A 22,703-nucleotide genomic window follows, 5' to 3' on the forward strand; every position below is an offset into this window, starting at 1 on the left:
GCAGCACGGTGGCTCAGTGCTTAGCAATGTATGTATATACAGCAGCATGGAGGCTCAGTGGTTAGCACTGTATATAGAGAGAAACCAGAGAAAGGGCTGAGTGGTTAGCATTGTACTATACAGTATATAGGGCTGTATCGTGGCTTAGTATTACTATTTAGTTCTGTACTATATATAGGGCAGCACTGTGGCTCAGTGGTTAGCACTGTACTATATGTAGGACAGCACTGTGGCTCAGTGGTTAGCACTGCACTGTATATAGGACAGCACTGTGGCTCAGTGGTTAGCACTGCACTGTATATAGGACAGCACAGTGGCTTAGTGGTTAGCACTGTACTATATATAGGGCAGCACAGTGGCTCAGTGGTTAGTACTGCACTGTATATAGGACAGCACTGTGGCTCAGTGGTTAGCACTGCACTGTATATAGGACAGCACTGTGGCTCAGTGGTTAGCACTGCACTGTATATAGGACAGCACAGTGGCTTAGTGGATAGCACTGTACTATATATAGGGCTGTATCGTGGCTTAGTATAAGGCTGGGGTCACACTGGCGAGGAATACGGCCGAGTGAGAGGCGCTAAAAGCCCAACTGACCAAACGCTTCTTTCCAGGAGCCGGGACCAGTGATCGCCCCACCTGCCCTTAGTTTTGGTTAGTTATCATTGACCCAATACAGAGGTGTGGTGCGGGATTGCTTCGTTATGTTTGTCTTGTCATGGCAGCTGGAGGTGAGGAGGTCAGGGGTGGGCTTGGTTAATTGGGGTTTGGGCCCATCGGAGGGATGGCGACCCTTAATCAATTGGTGTGGTTTGTGTGGGCAGTACTGTGACAGTTTGTCAACCCCGAGTTGGAGCGACTGGGGAGTGTTTGGGTCTGTACTGGCCGGGGTTTCTGGTCTAATGCCGGATACAATGTTTGAGCCCCGCAGTCATACTCCAGTGACCTCCGGAGGGGCGATCAATGTCTTCTCTGGTGCCTTCAGTCTTCGCTGACACCTCCCTCGTTGGCTCGGCCTCAGCAATGCACCTTGTGATGTTGAGGATGAGTCGGCAACAGAGGCGCCAGCGAAAAACTAAGGATCCAAAAGACAAAGACCCCGGAGTAACAAGGAAAGATCGCGGAACTGGCCGGGTCTGGAGCTGCAGCCGCAGGAACGAGACCGGGGAATCTGCCAAATTCTGATTTTTGTAGATTCGCTCATCACTAATTAATAAAAACATTTTGGCAAGAGGAAAATGTGCTGATCAGAAATGGAAACCATGTGACTTAGGCCGGGATCACACATGCGAGGAATACGGCCGAGTCTCACATGTTAATACCCAGCACTGCCGCCGGCACTCGGGAGCGGAGTGTGCGGCCGCATAGGAATGCATGGAGCTGAACGCTCCTGAGTGCCGGCAGCAGTGCTGGGTATTAACATGCGAGACTCGGCCGTGTTCCTCACATATTCATGGACTGTAAGCTTGCGAGCAGGGCCCTCACTCCTCTTGGTATCTGTTATGATCTGTGTGATTATTGTTATGCTGTAATGTCTATTGTCTGTACAATGTAAAGTGCTGCAGAATATGTCGGCGCTATAGAAATAATATTATTATTATTATTAGGTTCTGTGTGATCTCCTTATTGTTAGATGCAGCGATCTTCCTGGCGTCTCACACTTCTCCTCTCGGGGGACTGATCTTGTTCTGTCTCTTCTGCAGATAACTGTGACGATCCGCTGGTGTCTCCACTTCCACAGACGGCGTTTGACAGCTCCTCTGGAAGCCTCCCCAGCAATGCGAAGCTGAACAGTCGAGATGGTAAGATCAGGCAGAACCTGAAATCTATTGTGACCTTGATGCGAAAACGAAGCCCCTAAGGCTCAGTGCACACACTGCGGAATGCTGGGGATTTTGATGCCGCGAATCTACAGTAACACCGACCCTCCCTACATGCAGATTTTGCGTCGGACTTTGTTGCAGAAGTTGCTTCACGTTTCACGACACAAAGAACCTTTACATTGTAGCGAAACTTTTGCAATTCATTCTCTGCCATAGTTGGGAAATATCAACGTTTTCCTGACAAAAATTTTCAATTCATTTTTTTTTCTCCAAATTCAGTTGAAATTAATCATGTCAGCTTGGCCTCCTGTATGGGGTAAAGTGAGACTCCATGGCCAGAGGATTAGTGAAGACTTTACTGGTAGCGCTCCATCCAGAGCTGTAGCCCAGAACCGGCCGTCCAACTGCCACTGACCACAACCGCAGTTCACTGCCCTCCTCTGAAAGCTAAATACCATAGACTAAGCAAGGTGCCATTGTCTGCCCTTCTCTTGGGTCCCCCACCATAGACAAATGTCCAGCATTATCCTCACAGCTGCGCTCTTATCATCCAGTCAAAATCATTGATCAGTAATGTATATACACAGTGACTGCACCAGCAGAATAGTGAGTGCAGCTCTGGGGTATAATACAGGATGTAACTCAGGATCAGTAATGTAATGTATGTACACAGTGACTGCACCAGCAGAATAGTGAGTGCAGCTCTGGAGTATAATACAGGATGTAACTCAGGATCAGTAATGTAATGTATATACACAGTGACTGCACCAGCAGAATAGTGAGTGCAGCTCTGGAGTATAATACAGGAGGTAACTCAGGATCAGTAATGTAATGTATGTACACAGTGACTGCACCAGCAGAATAGTGAGTGCAGCTCTGGAGTATAATACAGGATGTAACTCAGGATCAGTAATGTAATGTATGTACACAGTGACTGCACCAGCAGAATAGTGAGTGCAGCTCTGGGGTATAATACAGGATGTAACTCAGGATCAGTAATGTAATGTATGTACACAGTGACTGCACCAGCAGAATAGTGAGTGCAGCTCTGGAGTATAATACAGGATGTAACTCAGGATCAGTGATGTAATGTATGTACACAGTGACTGCACCAGCAGAATAGTGAGTGCAGCTCTGGAGTATAATACAGGATGTAACTCAGGATCAGTAATGTAATGTATATACACAGTGACTGCACCAGCAGAATAGTGAGTGCAGCTCTGGAGTATAATACAGGATGTAACTCAGGATCAGTGATGTAATGTATGTACACAGTGACTGCACCAGCAGAATAGTGAGTGCAGCTCTGGAGTATAATACAGGATGTAACTCAGGATCAGTAATGTAATGTATATACACAGTGACTGCACCAGCAGAATAGTGAGTGCAGCTCTGGAGTATAATACAGGATGTAACTCAGGATCAGTGATGTAATGTATGTACACAGTGACTGCACCAGCAGAATAGTGAGTGCAGCTCTGGGGTATAATACAGGATGTAACTCAGGATCAGTAATGTAATGTATGTACATAGTGACTGCACCAGCAGAATAGTGAGTGCAGCTCTGGAGTATAATACAGGATGTGACTCAGGATCAGTAATGTATGTACACAGTGACTGCACCAGCAGAATAGTGAGTGCAGCTCTGGAGTATAATACAGGATGTAACTCAGGATCCATAATGTAATGTATGTACACAGTGACTGCACCAGCAGAATAGTGAGTGCAGCTCAGGGGTATAATACAGGATGTAACTCCGGATCAGTAATGTAATGTATGTACACAGTGACTGCACCAGCAGAATAGTGAGTGCAGCTCTGAATTGACTTGGTGTGTTCACTGCCTCCCTGTGTTGCCCCATTACACGTCTGTGTCTCTGAGTGATGTGGATGTAATGTTCATGTTATTTCTTTGTGAAGAGCAGTTTCCGTTACGTTGCTATGTCACATTATGTTTAATTGGATAATTGTTTCTTGTAGTAAATCAGAATATTGTGGTGATTGCTGACGATCTCCTGGATTTAGCTTCTGTGTTCTGTGTCTCGCAGGAGTCGGTGGTTGGTCTCCTCTGGAATCTAATGTGAAGCAGTGGCTGCAGATTGACTTGGGAGGACGATTTGATATCACAGGTGCGGCCACACAAGGCCGACATGGAAGCGCTGACTGGGTGACACACTTCAGCGTTATGTTTAGCGATACCGGGAGCAACTGGAAACCGTATCATCACGACAGCGCCATCTGGGTAGGCTTCTGGGCTTCTGCTATTTATGTGCTCGTCTGCTCCTGTCGCTGCTGGGAGCAGAACAGTCAGGTTCCGATTTCATTATTATTATATTTATTTATTTGCTTTATCAGAACAATATTTTATTAAACGTATTGAAGGCTTTAACTTTGTTAAAGGGACAGTGACATATAAAAGAAGAATATTTTACCTCTATCTCCCCATTACTACTCTTAGGCCACATTCAGTATGTGGTCAGTATTCTACATCAGTATTTGTAGTCAAAACGAAGAGAGGAACAATCAGAGGAAAAGTCACCACTTCTGCATTATTATCACCCTCCGAGTCGCAAATACTGATGTAAAATACTGAACGTATGAACGTGGCCTTAGAGCTGCTGAAACCGCAGTTGTCCAAGTCCTTTCTGCCGCCCCTGCGACTGAACAGGAGGGTGGGCAATGGTTGGGGAAGATTTCTGCTGGAGAAGGCAGCCTCCCTGTCAGAGTTTGATTCGATCTGTTGCTTTTTGCTTGTGAAATATTCTACACTTATCATGGAGTTTTGGGTTGAAAATTAGTGAACGTTGCTCAGATTTTTTTGATTGGAAAACAGATTAAAGTGATTTTACTGTATACAGATTTTTTTTTAATGGAACCACTAACGTATGGCTGGAAAATCAATTTGACAACTTCTGGGTGCAGTGTTACAGCAGGGTCCTATTCGTCACTGTCTTATGTTGGACACATACAGTTGTGCTCAAAAGTTTACACACCCCAGCAGAATTTTTGCTTTCTTGGCCTTTTTTCAGAGAATATGAATGATAACACCAAACCTTTTTCTCCACTCATGGTCAGTGGTTGGGTGAAGCCATTTATTCTCAGACTACTGTGTTTTCTCTTTTTAAATCATAATGACAGCCCAAAATGTCCAAATGACCCTGATCAATAGTTTATATACCCCATTTCTTAATACCGTGTATTGCCCCCTCTAACATCAATGACAGCTTGAAGTCTTTTGTGGTAGTTGTGGATGAGGTTCTTTATTTTCTCAGATGGTAAAGCTGCCCACTCTTCTTGGCAAAAAGCCTCCAGTTCCTGTAAATTCCTGGGCTGTTTAGTAAGAACTGCGAACTTGAGATCTCCCCAGAGTGGCTCAATGATGATGAGGTCAGGAGAGTGAGATGGCCACTCCAGAACCTTCACTTTGTTCTGCTGTAGCCAATGATAGGTCGACTTGGCTTTGTGTTTTGGATCGTTGTTATGTTGGAACATCCAAGTCCATGGGCAGCTCCCGGGTTAATGATTGCACATTTTCCTCCAGTATTTTCTAATTACGTGCTGCATTTATCTTTCCTTCACTTTGACTAAGTTTCCTGTGCCTTTGTAGCTCACACATCCCCAAAACATCAGCGATCCACCTCCGTGCTTTATAGTAGGAATGGTGTTCCTTCATGAACAATTTTCCTGGCAGTTGTGGTCAAAATTTTTGTTGGTCTACATGACCGTGGTTTTGTTTTACAGAGCCCCAGATTTTCCATTTGTTAATCACAGTTTGAACGCTGCTGACTGGCATTATCAATTCCTTGGATATCTTTTTGTATCCATTTCCTGTTTTATACAGTTCAACTATCTTTTCCCGTAGATCCGTTGACAATTCTTTTGCTTTCCCCATGACTCACAATCCAGAAACGTCAGTGGCTGGATGAAAGATGCAAGAGTCTGTCTGGATCCCAGAAACTCAATCAGCTTTTATGCACAGACACTGATTGCAAGCCAACAGGTCACAGGTGAGGCTGTTACCTTTAGTAGCCATTCAAACCCATTTGTGTCAACTTCTGTGCATGTTATCAGGCCAAGATCACCAGGGTATGTGAACTGTTGATCAGGGTCATTTGGATGTTTTGGGTTGTCATTATTATTTAGAAAGAGAAAACACAGCAGTCTGACAATAAATGACTTCACCCAACCACTAACGATGAGTGGAGAAAAACTTTTGGTGTTATCATTCATATTCTCTGAAAAAAGGCCAAGAAAGCAAAGATTCTGCTGGAGTATGTAAACTTTTGAGCACAAATGTATAGATAAGAGTCAGTAGTTACAACAATGTATCTCATGAATATGTAGGAAGAAGATGATGTCTCCTAGACTCCTTTTGCATCCACAGTCCCCTATTATTGTTTTGTATCCCCTGCTGTCTACTGTTATCCTCTACTATTCTCTTGTGTCCCCAGCTGTCCACTGATTTACCCTGGTGTCCCCTGTTGCCCCCTACTATCGTCTTGTGTCCCATACCATCCTCAGTTCCCCTGCTGTTCCCTACTATCCTCGTGTCCCCTGTTGACCCCTTCTATTGTCTTGTGTCTCCTGATGTTCCCGGCTATCCCCTACTATCCTCTTGTGTCTTCTATTATCCTCTTGTGTCCACAGCTGTCCCCTGATGTACCTTCGTGTCCCCTGTTGCCCCCAACTATCCTATTATGTTCCCTTTTACCCCTACTATCCTCTTGTGTCTCCTGGTGTCCCTCGTTGCCCCTGTAGAGACGGTGGCGGGCCGAGCTGGGGGGTGATAGGGGGGTGATAGGGGGGTGATAGGGGGGTGGTCCCACTTCTTACCGCGCAGAGATGACAACAGAGACACAATGGAGGCAGATTCTGGGTGCAACAGGTCCAAGTTTATTCTCGCTTGCCGTCCGACTGACGGCACACCTCGCGGCCCTCTGTTTCCAGAGCCGCTTCTCACACCGTACACTAGGGACGTGTCTGCACACACCGTCCCCTCCTTTACTGTCGACGCTCCTGACAGGTCCGTCACTGTGGCCGCCTTAGGCCCGTAAACCAACAGCGCTTCTACTGCTCAGTCGTCGTGTCACATACGGTGTCCCACACCCAATGCCTCGTCTCTTCTGCGGTCCTTTCCTGTCAGGACCACCCCCCTGACGTTCTCTCTCCTCAGTCCCCCTGGTCTGGATTCTCCTCAGGGCACACAGACTGGCGTAGTCCTCCTGTCACCTGAGCTCCCCCTGGGGACTGGAACTTTCTGGAACCCTCCCTCAGAATTTATAGCTCACCCGGTTCCTTGAAACTGTCACTCCAACTGTCACCACGCCCCCCATGACCAACGGTTTCTAAAGCCCTAAGCTGCTGTCAAGTCCTTTGCTCACACTCCTCCCTGCCATCTAATGTCCACCCAAGGTACTGCACGTCCACTACACTTTCCTAGCTGTTTCCCCACTGTAATAACTGACACCTACCTACACTGTGCATCCATTTCCTTCTTCTTCAGACTAGTCCGTCCGTCCGTCAGGTCACCTTCCCTACACCCCTACTATCCCCTTGTGTCCCCTGTTGTCCCATGCTATCCTCTTGTGTCCCCTACTATCCTCTTTTGTCTCCTGTTGTCCCCTACTACCCTCCTTTGTTCCCTGCTATCCCCTACTATCCTCTGGTGTCCCCTGTGGCCCCCTACTCTCCTGTTATGTTCCCTTTTGCCCTACTATCCTCTTGTGTCTCCTGGTGTCCCTCGTTGCCCCTACTATCCTCCTTTGTTCCCTGCTATCCCCTACTATCTTCTTGTGTCCCCTACTATCCTCTTTTGCCTCCTTTTGTCCCCTACTATCCTCTTGTGTCCCCTGCTGTCCAGGCTTGATCTGTTCCATTCCGACATATTTAATTAGCTATATACTGTAACTAGAGGAGCCACTACTTCATAGTAAACGTTTCAGTGGTGGCCGCTGATCATTGCTGGTTCCTTGCATTGCCTCCTGTTCTGACATCTTATCCCACCCCCGCTCATCACCATCGGACCCTCCTGCAGTGCCACCTGCTCTGGCGACACCTGCTGTTGGTGCCTGAGATATTGCCCCCTCTCTGCTGTGTATATATCCAGGTTGGGTTTTTTTAGACACGAGGGAGTGTTGCTCAATAAGACACCCACTTGGCTAAAAATACTAGATTTAAGGACAGCAAAGGAGCAGTCATATCCCAGGAAAGGGCACAGGAACAAAATAAAAATAATGACAAATTCAGGAGAACATTGTCATTAACACTACGTAAATAAATGATGTAGTTATGGTGGCAGGTTCTCTTTAAATAAAGAGTGCAGATGCCACTAACTCTCCTCCATGAGGAACAAAGCTAACTCTCCAGCGCCTCCTATAGGTGAGGAATTATTCCACTATTCCCATGAGCTCTCGCAGCCAATCAGAGCTTCAGGAACAATCACTGTCAATTCCATGGAAGGTTAGGGTGAAACATTGACAGTGCATCCCCCTACAGATGGCGCTAGAGAGACGGCTTTCTTCCTTCTGCAGGAGAGCTATTTTGCATGCTTTTTCCCAGAGTGCATTGCTCTGGAGACTTTCTCCGAGCTGGACCTCTACAAGGAGAATCAGTGCCAGGCTTTATTGCAATGTTGGGGTTGTATCATTTGTACCAGATATTATTTTTCTTTAGTGCAAATCAGGACAATTTAATATCTAATGTAAATAAATAGCAAATATGAAGGTTGCAGTCACTGCCTAAGAGCTGCACATTATCGGCTCTATCTGCAAGAATATCAAATGGAGCATTATCACCAGATGAGAAGTCTGCGGGAATACTGGAGTGGATGCGGCTTATATTATGGCACCAAAATGGATGTGAGAGGCGAAGAGTATCAATTATGTAGTATTAAGTCTCTCCGGACATCGCGTCAGGATCCATCTCCCATGGTAGGAGAGGAGCTCAGCCACACACTTGGCTCCATCTGCCCGAGCAGAGGGAGATCTGGAGGATTTCCATCCTGTCACTGTCTGTGCGGCTCCCAATCTTCTGATCAAAATACAAAATATTCTGTACATATATTAAGAGACTCGGCACGCATCAGATAATTTAATGTTGTCCGCACTAGTAGTCAGCAAAACGTTTCAGTCTTACATCAGACCTTCATCAGTTACAGAATAAAGTAAGGTTATTAGGTCAGGTGGACCAAAAATCTTGGCTGAAGATCACTAGATCATTAAACATTCCGTGTCATGAAAAAGTAGGGCAAGGGTTGTCAGACCTGTGCACATATAGGGTTAAGGGTGCAGACGCAGTGTCCACTGCTGGTCCTGCGTCCGCACATGCCACTGAGGCACGGCACACTTAACCCTATATGTGCACAGGTCTGATATAAGACTGAAACGTTTTGCTTCCTACTAGTGCGGACAACATTAAATTATCTGATCACTTAAGTTGAGTGCCGAGTCTCTTAATATATGTTAATGGGGTGGGAACCTACTCTGGCACGCACCTACTAAAACTGTGCACACGCTTATCTATTCAACTCATAATATTCTGTACAGACATGAGCGAGTCAGTCCTGAATTACTAGAATCCGCCAGGAATTTATGGAGAATCTTGAATTCTATCAAATCTGAATTTTAGGGATGGAATTTGTGATTATCTAGTAAAATGGCGCCCAGCCTGGAAAAGGCTAAAAAAAAACAGTAAACTACTATACTCACCTGTCCTCCGCCCTGCCCAGACCTGTCCTGCTGCTTCTCTTTCTTCCTCTGTTCAGCTCCTCTTCCTTTTTCTGCGCTTCCTTCTGGACTTACGGTGAGACTTCTGCCATCAATGATGTATGCTGCATCCCATGTAACCACACGGGGTTTAATCCGAGCAAAACCGGAGGGGAGAAGGAAAGGGATCCGATCAGAAGAAGGAATATGGGAGACGGCAGAAGGAAGAGCATGGGAACGGCCGAAGGCAGGACGTATAAGGGTTTAAACTCTTCCTGGCAGATTAGATTTGCATCAAATTTATTTGTTGCAAATCGAGTCTTCCCCAAAATTGAGCAGATAAGTCCAAATAGAATTTCGGAAGATTGACTCTACTCTTGTGGCTGCTACTGGTCAATTCTGGGACATGTACGCTCGTTCGTCTGGTCTAAATTCGCCACAACAATCCTTCAATTATACGATCAGATAAATCGAATTTGTTTTCAGCCATTGAATGGAAATACTGTTGCAAGTAAGCAGAGATGTTGAAAATGGTGAAGATTTAGGACACAAAGGGGGAAATTCAGAAGAAGGGGAATTTATATAACTGGCAATAGCTACATACCTTTAGACAACAGTTTATCATCGCATTGATTCTTATCTGTCACCTGCTTATTATCGGCAGCTGCCTTCTTCCTGTCATATGAGTTGATAGCAGCAATATCAGACGCAGTGGGACCATACAACACCTGCTATATTTATACAGAGCTTTTTTTCTATATTTCTCCTATTTTCTGCCAGACTAGAGAGTCAGCATTTTATTTGCTGTGTTCATATTAGCAATAATGACGTCTCCCCAGGACCGGCCGCCATAAATATGATTCATGAGCGACCTGAGATGCATTAAAAGCTCATTTTCCTTGGTGCATTTCTCAGAGTATTAACATCATGTATCCCTGGGATATTCTGCACGTTATGCTCCTGTCTTCCATTTTCCTCTGTTATATATATATATTAAAACAAGAAATAGTCAAAAATAAGCATATGTAAATTATAATAAATACTGAAGAAAATAACTTCAGTCCAAAAAATAAGGCCAAGGCCTAACAATAATAAGAAAAGGAAATGCTCCCATTAAGAGTAAACACAGAAAAAAACGGAGCAGAGAACAACATCCAATAAAAAACAATAATTTATTGATTCAAGTAAATGATGATACAAATGTATACATATCAATAATGGCTTATATAGTAAAAAGGAAAAGGAGGAATACAAAGGCCAAAAACAAAGGTACACATAGTGATCCTGTGACCAAGGGTTATAAGATATATAGAGCGACAATACAATATAATATGATAAATCTCGGGCAAAAATACCCATACAAAGTGTAGTTAATATTGTCTAGAGCATTTAAACAAGTCAAATGCCCCTCAGTATCTAAATAGTATCACTTACTCATGATCGCCAGTATGCCAAAGTGCACCTCTGTGACCCCCTGACGCGCGTTTCGCGTTGAATGCTTTCTCAAAAGGGGTACATGTGAATGCCATATCCTTAATACTTATATAGTGTCATCAATCAATGCCGGAGTATTGGGCGCACGCGCCAATGACGTCACCCGCCAAGAACGTTACCCCCCACCCCCGTGGCCGTCAATAGACGGCGCGCATGTAGGTGGAACTCCACCTGCTGACGTCATGCACATGCGCGCCAAGCTAATACAGATAGCCACGGGGGAAGGTGGGAGGGGCGTGAGGCAAAGCGCGCGTGCGCACCACAACCGCCATTTTGCTGAAGATCAAGGCGGCAGCCATATTGGAGGAGATGAGGATCGGCCCAAATATACAGGAAAAAAGGAATTAAGGTGATCCAATGCTGAAATAAACCGCAAAGGAGTAGTGCACATACCGACGCAACATTAATAGTATGTAAGAGAATGGCATAAAGTGCAACTGTGCATCATCAAAGTGGCAAAGTGCAAACCTATATTCACGTCATAGAGTATTATAATGCTGATGTATACAAAAAACAGTGACAAAACAATATAAAAGTGATACAAACAAAAAAGAATACAAAAGGAAATATAATTATAATTTGTATATACATAAAAAATAATAATAAATATGTGTATATATGGGCAAAAAAAATAAAAAGAAAAGAAAAAAATATATATAATAAAAATAATAAATCATCAGAAAATCTTCTCATCCAATTAAACGGAATCCCTTGGTTTTGTTCAGTATTCAGTAGTGTCCCACATCCAGGAATTAACCCGAGATAGGATAATGGGGCATCATGACCAACATAGGTTCCGAAGAAACAAAATCCGGCAAGGCAAAAGCTATAAAGGGAAAAACTAAAAGACATGACAAAATTAAAATGCAATATAAAAACGTGGGACGATGATGCAAATTCATTCTTAGGGCGTATATTACATGCATACGAATGCATATACATTTATATATGTGTATATACATAGACGGACGCTGCCACAGAGACTAAGACAAAGATGGGTGGAGAGGCAAAAAGGGGGAGAAGTTTATTTCTAAAGAAAAGGGACGAAAGTAAGTTTTTCATTAAGTCCCTTAGGTGTGATAGTGTCAAGGGTGACTATCCACCTACACTCGCGTTGTGCCAGAAGACGGACCAAATTTCCACCCCTGACACCGCCATGGACCCTATCAATGCCCCTCACCCTAAGGCCACTGGGATCAGAACCATGACATAACAAAAAATGTCTCGGTAGGGTCTTAAGCAAAGTGGGATCCGCAGCGTCCCTTGCGGCAGCGATATCACGGACATGTTCGCGCGTCCGTACTTTTAACTCCCTCGAAGTGAGACCTACATAAATCAGGGAGCAGGGGCATGTTGCATAATATATTACATGAGTTGTATTACATGAAATGTAATCACGTATTCTGTACTCCCTGCTCCCATCAGATGTACTGAAGGTCCCACTTCTAAGGATATTGGGGCACGCGATACATGCGCCGCAGGGGAAACATCCGACCCTAGGATGACTCATATTGAAAATAAATTGCGACTTAGTTGTGTAGTGACTTTTGACCAAATGGTCTTTCAGGTTCCTCCCCCTACGTTGTACCATCAAAGGACGCTGCGGTAAATTCCCGGCCAAGAACTTGTCCGTATGTAGGACTGGCCAGTGTTTGATTAATACATCACGGATCTGATCCCAACGACAGTTGGAAGTTGAGATAAATCTCACCTCCTTGGAATCAGTCAAGACCTTCCTAGATGAAGATACAAGGAGTTCTTCCCTTTTAGTACGCTTAGCACGTCTGTAACCCTCTCTAATACAGCGATTACTATAACCTCTGTCGCAAAACCGTTCAATGAGGCAAGCAGATTGCTGTTCAAAGCGGGCCATAGTCGAGCAGGTCCGCCTGTTTCTTAGAAATTGTCCAACTGGGATGGCTTTAATCACAGAAAAATTGTGTGCCGAGGAGGCATGTAAAAGAGAGTTCATTGCCGTTTCATTACGATGTAAATCGGTTTCAATAGACCCATTATCTGCCACACACAATTTAATATCCAAAAAATCAATACATTTCGCATGATGATTAAATGTAAATCTAAGATTAAATGGATTCACACTAAGGGACTGCATAAATTTGGATAGGCTGGTCTCGTCACCCCTCCATATCATCAATACATCATCGATGTAACGAAACCAACCCACCACCTGGTCCGCGGCATGTGCCCCGTCCCCACAGAAAACCTGCCTCTCCCAAAAACCAAGAAACAGGTTTGCATAGGCCGGGGCACACGCCGCGCCCATTGCAGTCCCCTGTAACTGTAAATAAAATTTGTCTTTAAAAACGAAAAAAATTTTTGTCAAAGCAAACTCCAATAGATCTAAAATAAAATCAGAAAAATGGCCATCCCAGTTGGCAGTCTCAAGAAAGAAGCGGACCGCCCGAAGGCCATCGCTATGTCTAATAGAGGTATAAAGTGACTCTATGTCAATAGTTACTAAGAGCATATCTACCTCTAGAAACAACCCATCGACTTTGGTTAGAACATCAGTGGTATCTCTGACATAGGAGGGGAGCGTCTCAACCAAAGGTTTCAGATGATGGTCAATAAATTTACAAATGTTTTCGCTCAACCCCCCTATGCCAGAGACAATGGGTCTTCCGGGAGGATTTCGGATATCCTTGTGCACCTTTGGAAGTAAATAAAAGGTAGGTACCTTGGGATATTTGGGCACAAGGGCGTCCAAAATCCTCCTCGGTACAATACCTGACTCATCAGCATGATCTAAAATAGCTCTCAATTCCAAAGAAAAAGGCACAGTGGGGTTGCTAGGCAAAATGCGATAGGTTTGTTTGTCCCTAAGTTGGCGAAATGCCTCCCTTTCGTACTTTTCTATCGGCCAGATCACCACGTTCCCTCCCTTGTCAGCAGGCTTTATGACCACAGAATCAAGGGATTGCAGCTCTCTCAGAGCTTGTCTCTGCAACGCAGTAAGATTATCCCTACATACACTCCCTGATATCCTTCGCAGGTCCTCAGTGACCAATTTACAAAAGATCTCCACCTGTGGGCATAGTGACAAGGGAGGAAACATGAGTGAACGTGGCATGATTGAACGTGGTACAATACCAATATCTACACTGTCAGATTGTTGTTCTTTCAAAAGATCCTCCAAATCGGCAACTGCTTGTTGTTCCACTGCATTAAAATCACCCTCAGCACGGTGATGTAATTTTCGTAGGATCAATTTGCGACAGAATAAGTGTAAGTCTTTCAAGACTGTAAAAAAATCAAAGCCATTATTAGGGACAAAATTCAAGCCCAATTGCAACACCTCCAACTGTGTCTCAGAAAGGATATGTGAAGATAAATTTATTACCTGTAATCTAGAGTTTTTAACCTTACGTTCGTAAGTAGGCGATGTATATTGCCTCCTTTTATTAGCGTGACGCCCTCTAGTAACTCTAGTGGATATTGTTGTCCTAGGATTATCAGTCCCAGAAGTCTTTGTCTGATCAGATTTAACACTAGCTTCATCAGCGGAAGTAAAAGATGATAATGAACCAGAACGTGATGGAGGAATGAATTTCGCCCTGGTTATCCTATTCTTCCATCTGTATACTTTATTTTCCATAGAGTCTGAATAATCTCTCTGTAATTTTTTGGACTTGACGGCACATATTTCCTGTTCCCATTTTGTCAGGTCCTTCTCAAGATCTCCATTTAGTTTATCCAAAGCATCAACAGTTAGAGTCTCTTTTAAAGAGATTTGAATAACATCAATCTCCTTTTCCAATTCTCCCAATTTTCTTTCGTCCAATCTAACCAACAATTCCATAAAGCCCTGAGAGCACTTATTAGCAGTCTCCTCCCATTCTTTTTTAAAGGTGAGGTCCTCAACTGAAAATGCAGGAAAGATTTGCACCCGTAAACCTCTTGGAATTAGAGAGCGGGTAAGATATTGCCCCAAAGAAGCCTTGTTCCACCACAATCTCATCTGTCTGTGCAGCAGCGTCCTAAGCTTAGAAATTTGTTCCTTAGCACCACCACCATTCGTATTAAAAGTACCAACAGTATCCTCCTTAAAAACCTCCTGAAGTTGAGACAACCACGTTTGGTCTCGAGCACGGTAATCCATTTGCTTATGACTAGTAGCTGTGAATAACACAGAAATCACATATGAAAACAAGAAATAGTCAAAAATAAGCATATGTAAATTATAATAAATACTGAAGAAAATAACTTCAGTCCAAAAAATAAGGCCAAGGCCTAACAATAATAAGAAAAGGAAATGCTCCCATTAAGAGTAAACACAGAAAAAAACGGAGCAGAGAACAACATCCAATAAAAAACAATAATTTATTGATTCAAGTAAATGACGATACAAATGTATACATATCAATAATGGCTTATATAGTAAAAAGGAAAAGGAGGAATACAAAGGCCAAAAACAAAGGTACACATAGTGATCCTGTGACCAAGGGTTATAAGATATATAGAGCGACAATATAATATGATAAATCTCGGGCAAAAATACCCATACAAAGTGTAGTTAATATTGTCTAGAGCATTTAAACAAGTCAAATGCCCCTCAGTATCTAAATAGTATCACTTACTCATGATCGCCAGTATGCCAAAGTGCACCTCTGTGACCCCCTGACGCGCGTTTCGCTTTGAATGCTTTCTCAAAAGGGGTACATGTGAATGCCATATCCTTAATACTTATATAGTGTCATCAATCAATGCCGGAGCATCGGGCGCACGCGCCAATGACGTCACCCGCCGCTCTATATATCTTAAAACCCTTGGTCACAGGATCACTATGTGTACCTTTGTTTTTGGCCTTTGTATTCCTCCTTTTCCTTTTTACTATATAAGCCATTATTGATATGTATACATTTGTAACGTCATTTACTTGAATCAATAAATTATTGTTTTTTATTGGATGTTGTTCTCTGCTCCGTTTTTTTCTGTGTTTATTATATATATATATATATTGTTCTGCATGTTTTATACAATTACACGCCATAAACCTCAGGGATTTCTGTATGTCGGGGCTGTGTCGCACCACAGGTGTTTTTTGTAGTGGTGATATCTTTTGTGGATAGGTCGTGGACCCCTTACAATGAATATATATATATTCACGGTGCGTCCGCACTCTGCGATTCATGATCATATCGGCTCCACCATTGATGTAAATGTTAAAAACGTAAGTCGTTAGTTTGCGTTTTTTGCCCCACAGTCTCCAATCACTTCGAGGTATCAGGATAATGAAGGTCCCTGTTCTCAGATCTTCATTTATTTGGATAACAAGTGTCCAAAAAAAAACAAGAGACGCCGAACTTTGATCCGTGTTTTGGACTTAATGCGAGTCAGCGGCACCGTGAAAAAATACTGTAAGCACAAGAATGTCATCTGTTCACTTTCTGTATTTTACTGTTTATTAATCAGGAGATGCTAAAAAATGTCATTTTTCACATGAGAAACCCAAATGCAAGAAGAGATACATGACATACGGACTGAAAATGGAACAGGGATTGCACAAAAAAAAACACGGTCCATTTTTATGTAAAAGAAAAAACTGATGTATGAAGCCAGCCTTAGGGCGTGTGCACACGGTGCAGATTCTGCACAGTAATGGAGAAGCGACACTGTGCTCTAGTTCCGCGGTGACCTCTGAAGCCATGTGCAGCGGTGACCTCTGAAGCCATGTGGCGCGGTGACCTCTGAAGCCATGTGGCGCGGTGACCTCTGAAGCCATGTGCAGCGGTGACCTCTGAAGCCATGTGGCGCGGTGACCTCTGAAGCCATGTGGCGCGGTGACCTCTGAAGCCATGTGGTGCGGTGATCTCTGAAGCCATGTGCAGCGGTGACCTCTGAAGCCATGTGGCGCGGTGACCTCTGAAGCCATGTGCAGCGGTGACCTATGAAGCCATGTGGCGCGGTGACCTCTGAAGCCATGTGCAGCGGTGACCTCTGAAGCCATGTGCAGCGGTGACCTCTGAAGCCATGTGGCCCGGTGACCTCTGAAGCCATGTGGCCCGGTGACCTCTGAAGCCATGTGCAGCGGTGACCTCTGAAGCCATGTGCCGCGGTGACCTCTGAAGCCATGTGCAGCGGTGACCTCTGAAGCCATGTGGCGCGGTGACCTCTGAAGCCATGTGCAGCGGTGACCTCTGAAGCCATGTGCAGCGGTGACCTCTGAAGCCATGTGGCCCGGTGACCTCTGAAGCCATGTGGCGCGGTGACCTCTGAAGCCATGTGCAGCGGTGACCTCTGAAGCCATGTGGCGCGGTGACCTCTGAAGCCATGTGCAGCGGTGACCTCTGAAGCCATGTGCCGCGGTGACCTCTGAAGCCATGTGCAGCGGTGACCTCTGAAGCCATGTGCAGCAGTGACCTCTGGAGCCATGTGGCGCGGTGACCTCTGGAGCCATGTGGCGCGGTGACCTCTGAAGCCATGTGCAGCGGTGACCTCTGAAGCCATGTGCAGCGGTGACCTCTGAAGCCATGTGCAGCGGTGACCTCTGAAGCCATGTGGCGCGGTGACCTCTGGAGCCATGTGGCGCGGTGACCTCTGAAGCCATGTGCATCGGTGACCTCTGAAGCCATGTGGCCCGGTGACCTCTGAAGCCATGTGGCCCGGTGACCTCTGAAGCCATGTGGAGTGGTGACCTCTGAAGCCATGTGGAGTGGTGACCTCTGAAGCCATGTGACATGGTGACCTCTGAAGCCATGTGGCCCGGTGACCTCTGGAGCCATGTGGCGCGGTGACCTCTGAAGCCATGTGCATCGGTGACCTCTGAAGCCATGTGGCGCGGTGACCTCTGAATCCATGTGCAGCGGTGACCTCTGAATCCATGTGCAGCGGTGACCTCTGAATCCATGTGCAGCGGTGACCTCTGAATCCATGTGCAGCGGTGACCTCTGAAGCCATGTGGCGCGTTGACCTCTGAAGCCATGTGGCGCGGTGACCTCTGAAGCCATGTGGCGCGGTGACCTCTGAAGCCATGTGGCCCGGTGACCTCTGAAGCCATGTGGCCCGGTGACCTCTGGAGCCATGTGCAGCGGTGACCTCTGAAGCCATGTGGAGCGGTGACCTCTGAAGCCATGTGGAGCGGTGACCTCTGAAGCCATGTGGCGCGGTGACCTCTGAAGCCATGTGGCGCGGTGACCTCTGAAGCCATGTGGCGCGGTGACCTCTGAAGCCATGTGGAGCGGTGACCTCTGAAGCCATGTGACATGGTGACCTTTGAAGCCACGTGCAGCGGTGACCTCTGGAGCCATGTGGCGCGGTGACCTCTGAAGCCATGTGGCGCGGTGACCTCTGAAGCCATGTGGTGCGGTGACCTCTGAAGCCATGTGGCACGGTGACCTCTGAAGCCATGTGCAGCGGTGACCTCTGAAGCCATGTGCAGCGGTGACCTCTGAAGCCATGTGGCACGGTGACCTCTGAAGCCATGTGGCGCGGCGACCTCTGAAGCCATGTGCAGCGGTGACCTCTGAAGCCATGTGGCGCGGTGACCTCTGAAGTCATGTGGCACGGTGACCTCTGAAGCCATGTGCAGCGGTGACCTCTGAAGCCATGTGGCACGGTGACCTCTAAAGCCATGTGGCGCAGTGACCTCTGAAGCCATGTGCATCGGTGAGCTCTGAAGCCATGTGGCCCGGTGACCTCTGAAGCCATGTGCAGCGGTGACCTCTGAAGCCATGTGCATCGGTGACCTCTGAATCCCTGTGCAGCGGTGACCTCTGAAGCCAAGTGGCGCGGTGACCTCTGAAGCCATGTGCAGCAGTGACCTCTGAAGCCATGTGGAGCGGTGACCTCTGAAGCCATGTGCATCGGTGAGCTCTGAAGCCATGTGGCACGGTGACCTCTGAAGCCATGTGGCGCGGAGACCTCTGAAGCCATGTGGCACAGTGACCTCTGAAGCCATGTGGTGCGGTGACCTCTGAAGCCACGTGCAGCGGTGACCTCTGAAGCCATGTAGCACGGTGACCTCTGAAGCCATGTGGCGCAGTGACCTCTGAAGCCATGTGGTGCGGTGATCTCTGAAGCCACGTGCAGCGGTGACCTCTGAAGCCATGTGGCGTGGTGACCTCTGAAGCCATGTGGCGCAGTGACCTCTGAAGCCATGTGGTGCGGTGACCTCTGGAGCCATGTGGTGCGGTGACCTCTGGAGCCATGTGGCGCAGTGACCTCTGAAGCCATGTGGTGCGGTGACCTCTGGAGCCATGTGCAGCGGTGACCTCTGGAGCCATGTGCAGCGGTGACCTCTGAAGCCATGTGGCGCAGTGACCTCTGAAGCCATGTGGTGCGGTGACCTCTGGAGCCATGTGCAGCGGTGACCTCTGAAGCCATGTGGCACGGTGACCTCTGAAGCCATGTGGCGCGGCGACCTCTGAAGCCATGTGCAGCGGTGACCTCTGAAGCCATGTGCAGCGGTGACCTCTGAAGCCATGTGCAGCGGTGACCTCTGAAGCCATGTGCAGCGGTGACCTCTGAAGCCATGTGCAGCGGTGACCTCTGAAGCCATATGCAGCGGTGACATGCTCACTCTTCTTTTCCTAGCGGACGTCGCCCTCGCTGTGCTTCACAGTTTACAGAAAAATATGCCAATGCTGAAGCCACGGCAAGAATGATGGCGAAGCCACCCCAGGGAAGCCACTGCCGGCGTTTTCATCACGTGGCTTCGGTTGCTGCGCCAGTGTCTGGATGACGCCCTGACGTCACGTGCATGTACCCTCATGGTTCCGTCTTCCATTTTCTCCTGGTATATATCGGATGAGATGGTTTCCAGCTTCCCACCTTCTTCTTAAGCTTCTGATCAGATGAACGTCCGATGCAGATTCTGTATAAAGAGGACGATACCGCGAACCGGACGGCTTCATTGTTTGCTTTACTTCATCTACAATACAGAAATGTATGAAATACAAGAGAACGTAACTCGGCCTTTAAGGTTGGTGCTAATGAGATCCTGGTCAGAATTCAGGGAATCTCCTGAATTTCACTTTGGGCAGATTCACTCAAATCACCGGCAAAATTAGATTTGCATTGAATAAATAAAATTCACTATAAAGGAATAAAAAAAGTGTTGTACTCGGTGTCCTCCATTTCCCGACACCTCTCCTGACGCCGCTCTTTTTCCTTACCAGCTTCTCGTCCTCTCCCTTTAGTCCTCCGATCGGCTCTTCCATCTTGTATCTTCCTTCCAGCTATGTCCTCCGTTCTCGAGACCCCACATCATCACTTGGGGCGCAGCGCCCGTCATTGATGAGCTGCACTCTCCATTTGGTCACATAGGGTCCATCGTGTGTCGTGCCCCATGTGATGGCGGGGGCATAATGAATGGAAGACATGAGCCAGAAGAAAGAGAGACGATAGATGAGCAGATGAATGGTGATGGGAGGAGAGAGGTACGGAGAAGATGGAGGAAGAGTGAGAGTCACTTTTTTTTATCCCTAACGCGGCTGTTATTTAGGTGGATTTGTCTGAAGAGAATTGTAAAAAAGTTGGATTTTATTGAATCTGATTATTCCAGTTTCACGTATCTTCAACCCTCGTTCATGGGACCGGGCAGTAATTGATTACTTGTAATCATTTCCTCATCCATAAAGAATGTGTAACTGAATGCAATGATCCCATATGGGATCCATAGGTTTGTAATGGAAAGAAAAATACTGAGAAAGTTACTGAGGTCCTAAGACTGATGTGTCCGTACAGGGAAACATATCATAGAATCCTAGAAAGTTAGAGTTGAAAGGGACCTCCAGGGTCATCGGGACCTCCGGGGCCATTGTGTCCAACCCCCTGCTATATGCAGGAATCATTAAACCATCTCAGACAGATGACTGTCCAGCCTCTGAAGACTTCCATTGTAGGAGAACTCACCACTTCTCGTGGCAGCCTGTTACACTCATTGATCACCTTCACTGTCAGAAAGTTTTTTCTAATATCTAATCTGTGTCTCCTCCCATTCAGTTTCATCCCATTGCTTCTTGTGTTTCCATGTACAAATGAGAATAAAGATGATCCTTCTACACTGTGACAGCCCTTCAGATATTTGTAAACGGCTATTAAGTCTCCTCTCAGTCCTCTTTTTTGCAGCTAAACATTCCCAGATCTTTTAACTGTTCCTCGTAGGACATACTTTGCAGTCCGCTCACCATCCTGGTCGCTCTTCTCTGAACTTGCTCCAGTACAGTATTCCATATGAGGCCAGACCAACGAGGAGTAGAGGGGACATATTATACATGACAGTTCAGCAATAACATCCTAGTCTTGGTTTACCTTTCTCTTTCAAACCCATTCAGTCTCTCCTTGAGCTTCTCCCTTTCTATGTGACTGTCTCCTTCTCAGGGACAATACTTAGGATTCGGGATGTGTGGCCTCTTTCATCCCCTTGGATCCTCCATGATATATATAGGCAGGGGCGTAACTACTGAGGTTGCAGGGGTCGCAGCTGCAACGGGGCCCCGGAGTGATTAGGGGCCGGCCTAGTCCAGCAAAGAAGCAGCCGGCTTCATGTGGGACCTGGGCTTCCATCATGTCCTGTGCCTCCTCCTCCAGCATGGAGTCGTTATTCCTCCCCTCCCCCTGAGCTCTGCACTCCACCCCTCAGTGTCTCAGGTGATGGAGGATGAGACCTGCTGCCAACACCTCTTAGTGACCAGTCATGGAGCTCCGTGACTACAGAGTGCAGGGGGAAGGCGGCTGCTCTGTGCGCACAGGACCTGTGATGAGGTCACAGGATGGGAGGAGTCAGGGGTCACATGATCAGGGGCCTCTGTGGCTACAGGACTCTGCTGTGCTGGTTGTCATGGTGCTGGATGAGGTAAGTTTATGTGTGGGGTCAGGAGGGGTTTACAGGGTGGATGTAGCAGAGCCGTGTGTGTACGAGGTGTACGGAGCAGAGCCGTGTGTGTGTACGAGGTGTACGGAGCGGAGCCGTGTGTGTACAAGGTGTACGGAGCGGAGCCGTGTGTGTACGAGGTGTACGGAGCGGAGCCGTGTGTGTGTACGAGGTGTACGGAGCGGAGCCGTGTGTGTGCACGAGGTGTATGGAGCGGAGCCGTGTGTGGGCACGAGGTGTATGGAGCGGAGCCGTGTGTGTGCACGAGGTGTACGTAGCGGAGCCGTGTGTGTGCACGAGGTGTACGGAGCGGAGCCGTGTGTGTATGCGGAGCCGCGTGTGTACGAGGTGTACGGAGCGGAGCCGTGTGCGTGTACGAGGTGTACGGAGCGGAGCCGTGTGTGTGCACGAGGTGTACGGAGCGGAGCCATGTGTGTGCACGAGGTGTACGGAGCGGAGCCGTGTGTGTGTGCGGAGCCGCGTGTGTACGAGGTGTACGGTGCGGAGCCGTGTGCGTGTACGAGGTGTACGGAGCGGAGCCGTGTGTGTGCACGAGGTGTATGGAGCGGAGCCGTGTGCGTGTACGAGGTGTACGTAGCGGAGCCGTGTGTGTGCACGAGGTGTACGGAGCGGAGCCGTGTGTGTATGCGGAGCCGCGTGTGTACGAGGTGTACGGAGCGGAGCCGTGTACGTGTACGAGGTGTACGGAGCGGAGCCGTGTGTGTGCACGAGGTGTACGGAGCGGAGCCGTGTGTGTGCACGAGGTGTACGGAGCGGAGCCGTGTGCGTGTACGAGGTGTACGGAGCTGAGCCATGTGTGTGCACGAGGTGTACGGAGCGGAGCCGTGTA

General features: G+C 47.0%; 1 protein-coding gene across 1 annotated transcript in view; it reads left to right on the forward strand.

The window, feature by feature from the left end:
* Window positions 1-22,703, forward strand: part of CNTNAP5 (contactin associated protein family member 5) — a 237,229-nt gene that overhangs the window by 42,032 nt on the left and 172,494 nt on the right. Inside the window, exons 2-3 of the mRNA XM_073545332.1 lie at window positions 1,704-1,802; window positions 3,871-4,064. Coding sequence (XP_073401433.1) covers window positions 1,704-1,802; window positions 3,871-4,064 — 293 coding nt within the window. The remainder of the gene's footprint in view (window positions 1-1,703; window positions 1,803-3,870; window positions 4,065-22,703) is intronic.

Source organism: Dendrobates tinctorius, unplaced genomic scaffold (assembly GCF_039654945.1).
Source record: "Dendrobates tinctorius isolate UK_male_01 unplaced genomic scaffold, ASM3965494v1 ptg000143l, whole genome shotgun sequence".
In the NCBI taxonomy this organism is placed as follows: Eukaryota; Metazoa; Chordata; class Amphibia; order Anura; family Dendrobatidae; genus Dendrobates; species Dendrobates tinctorius.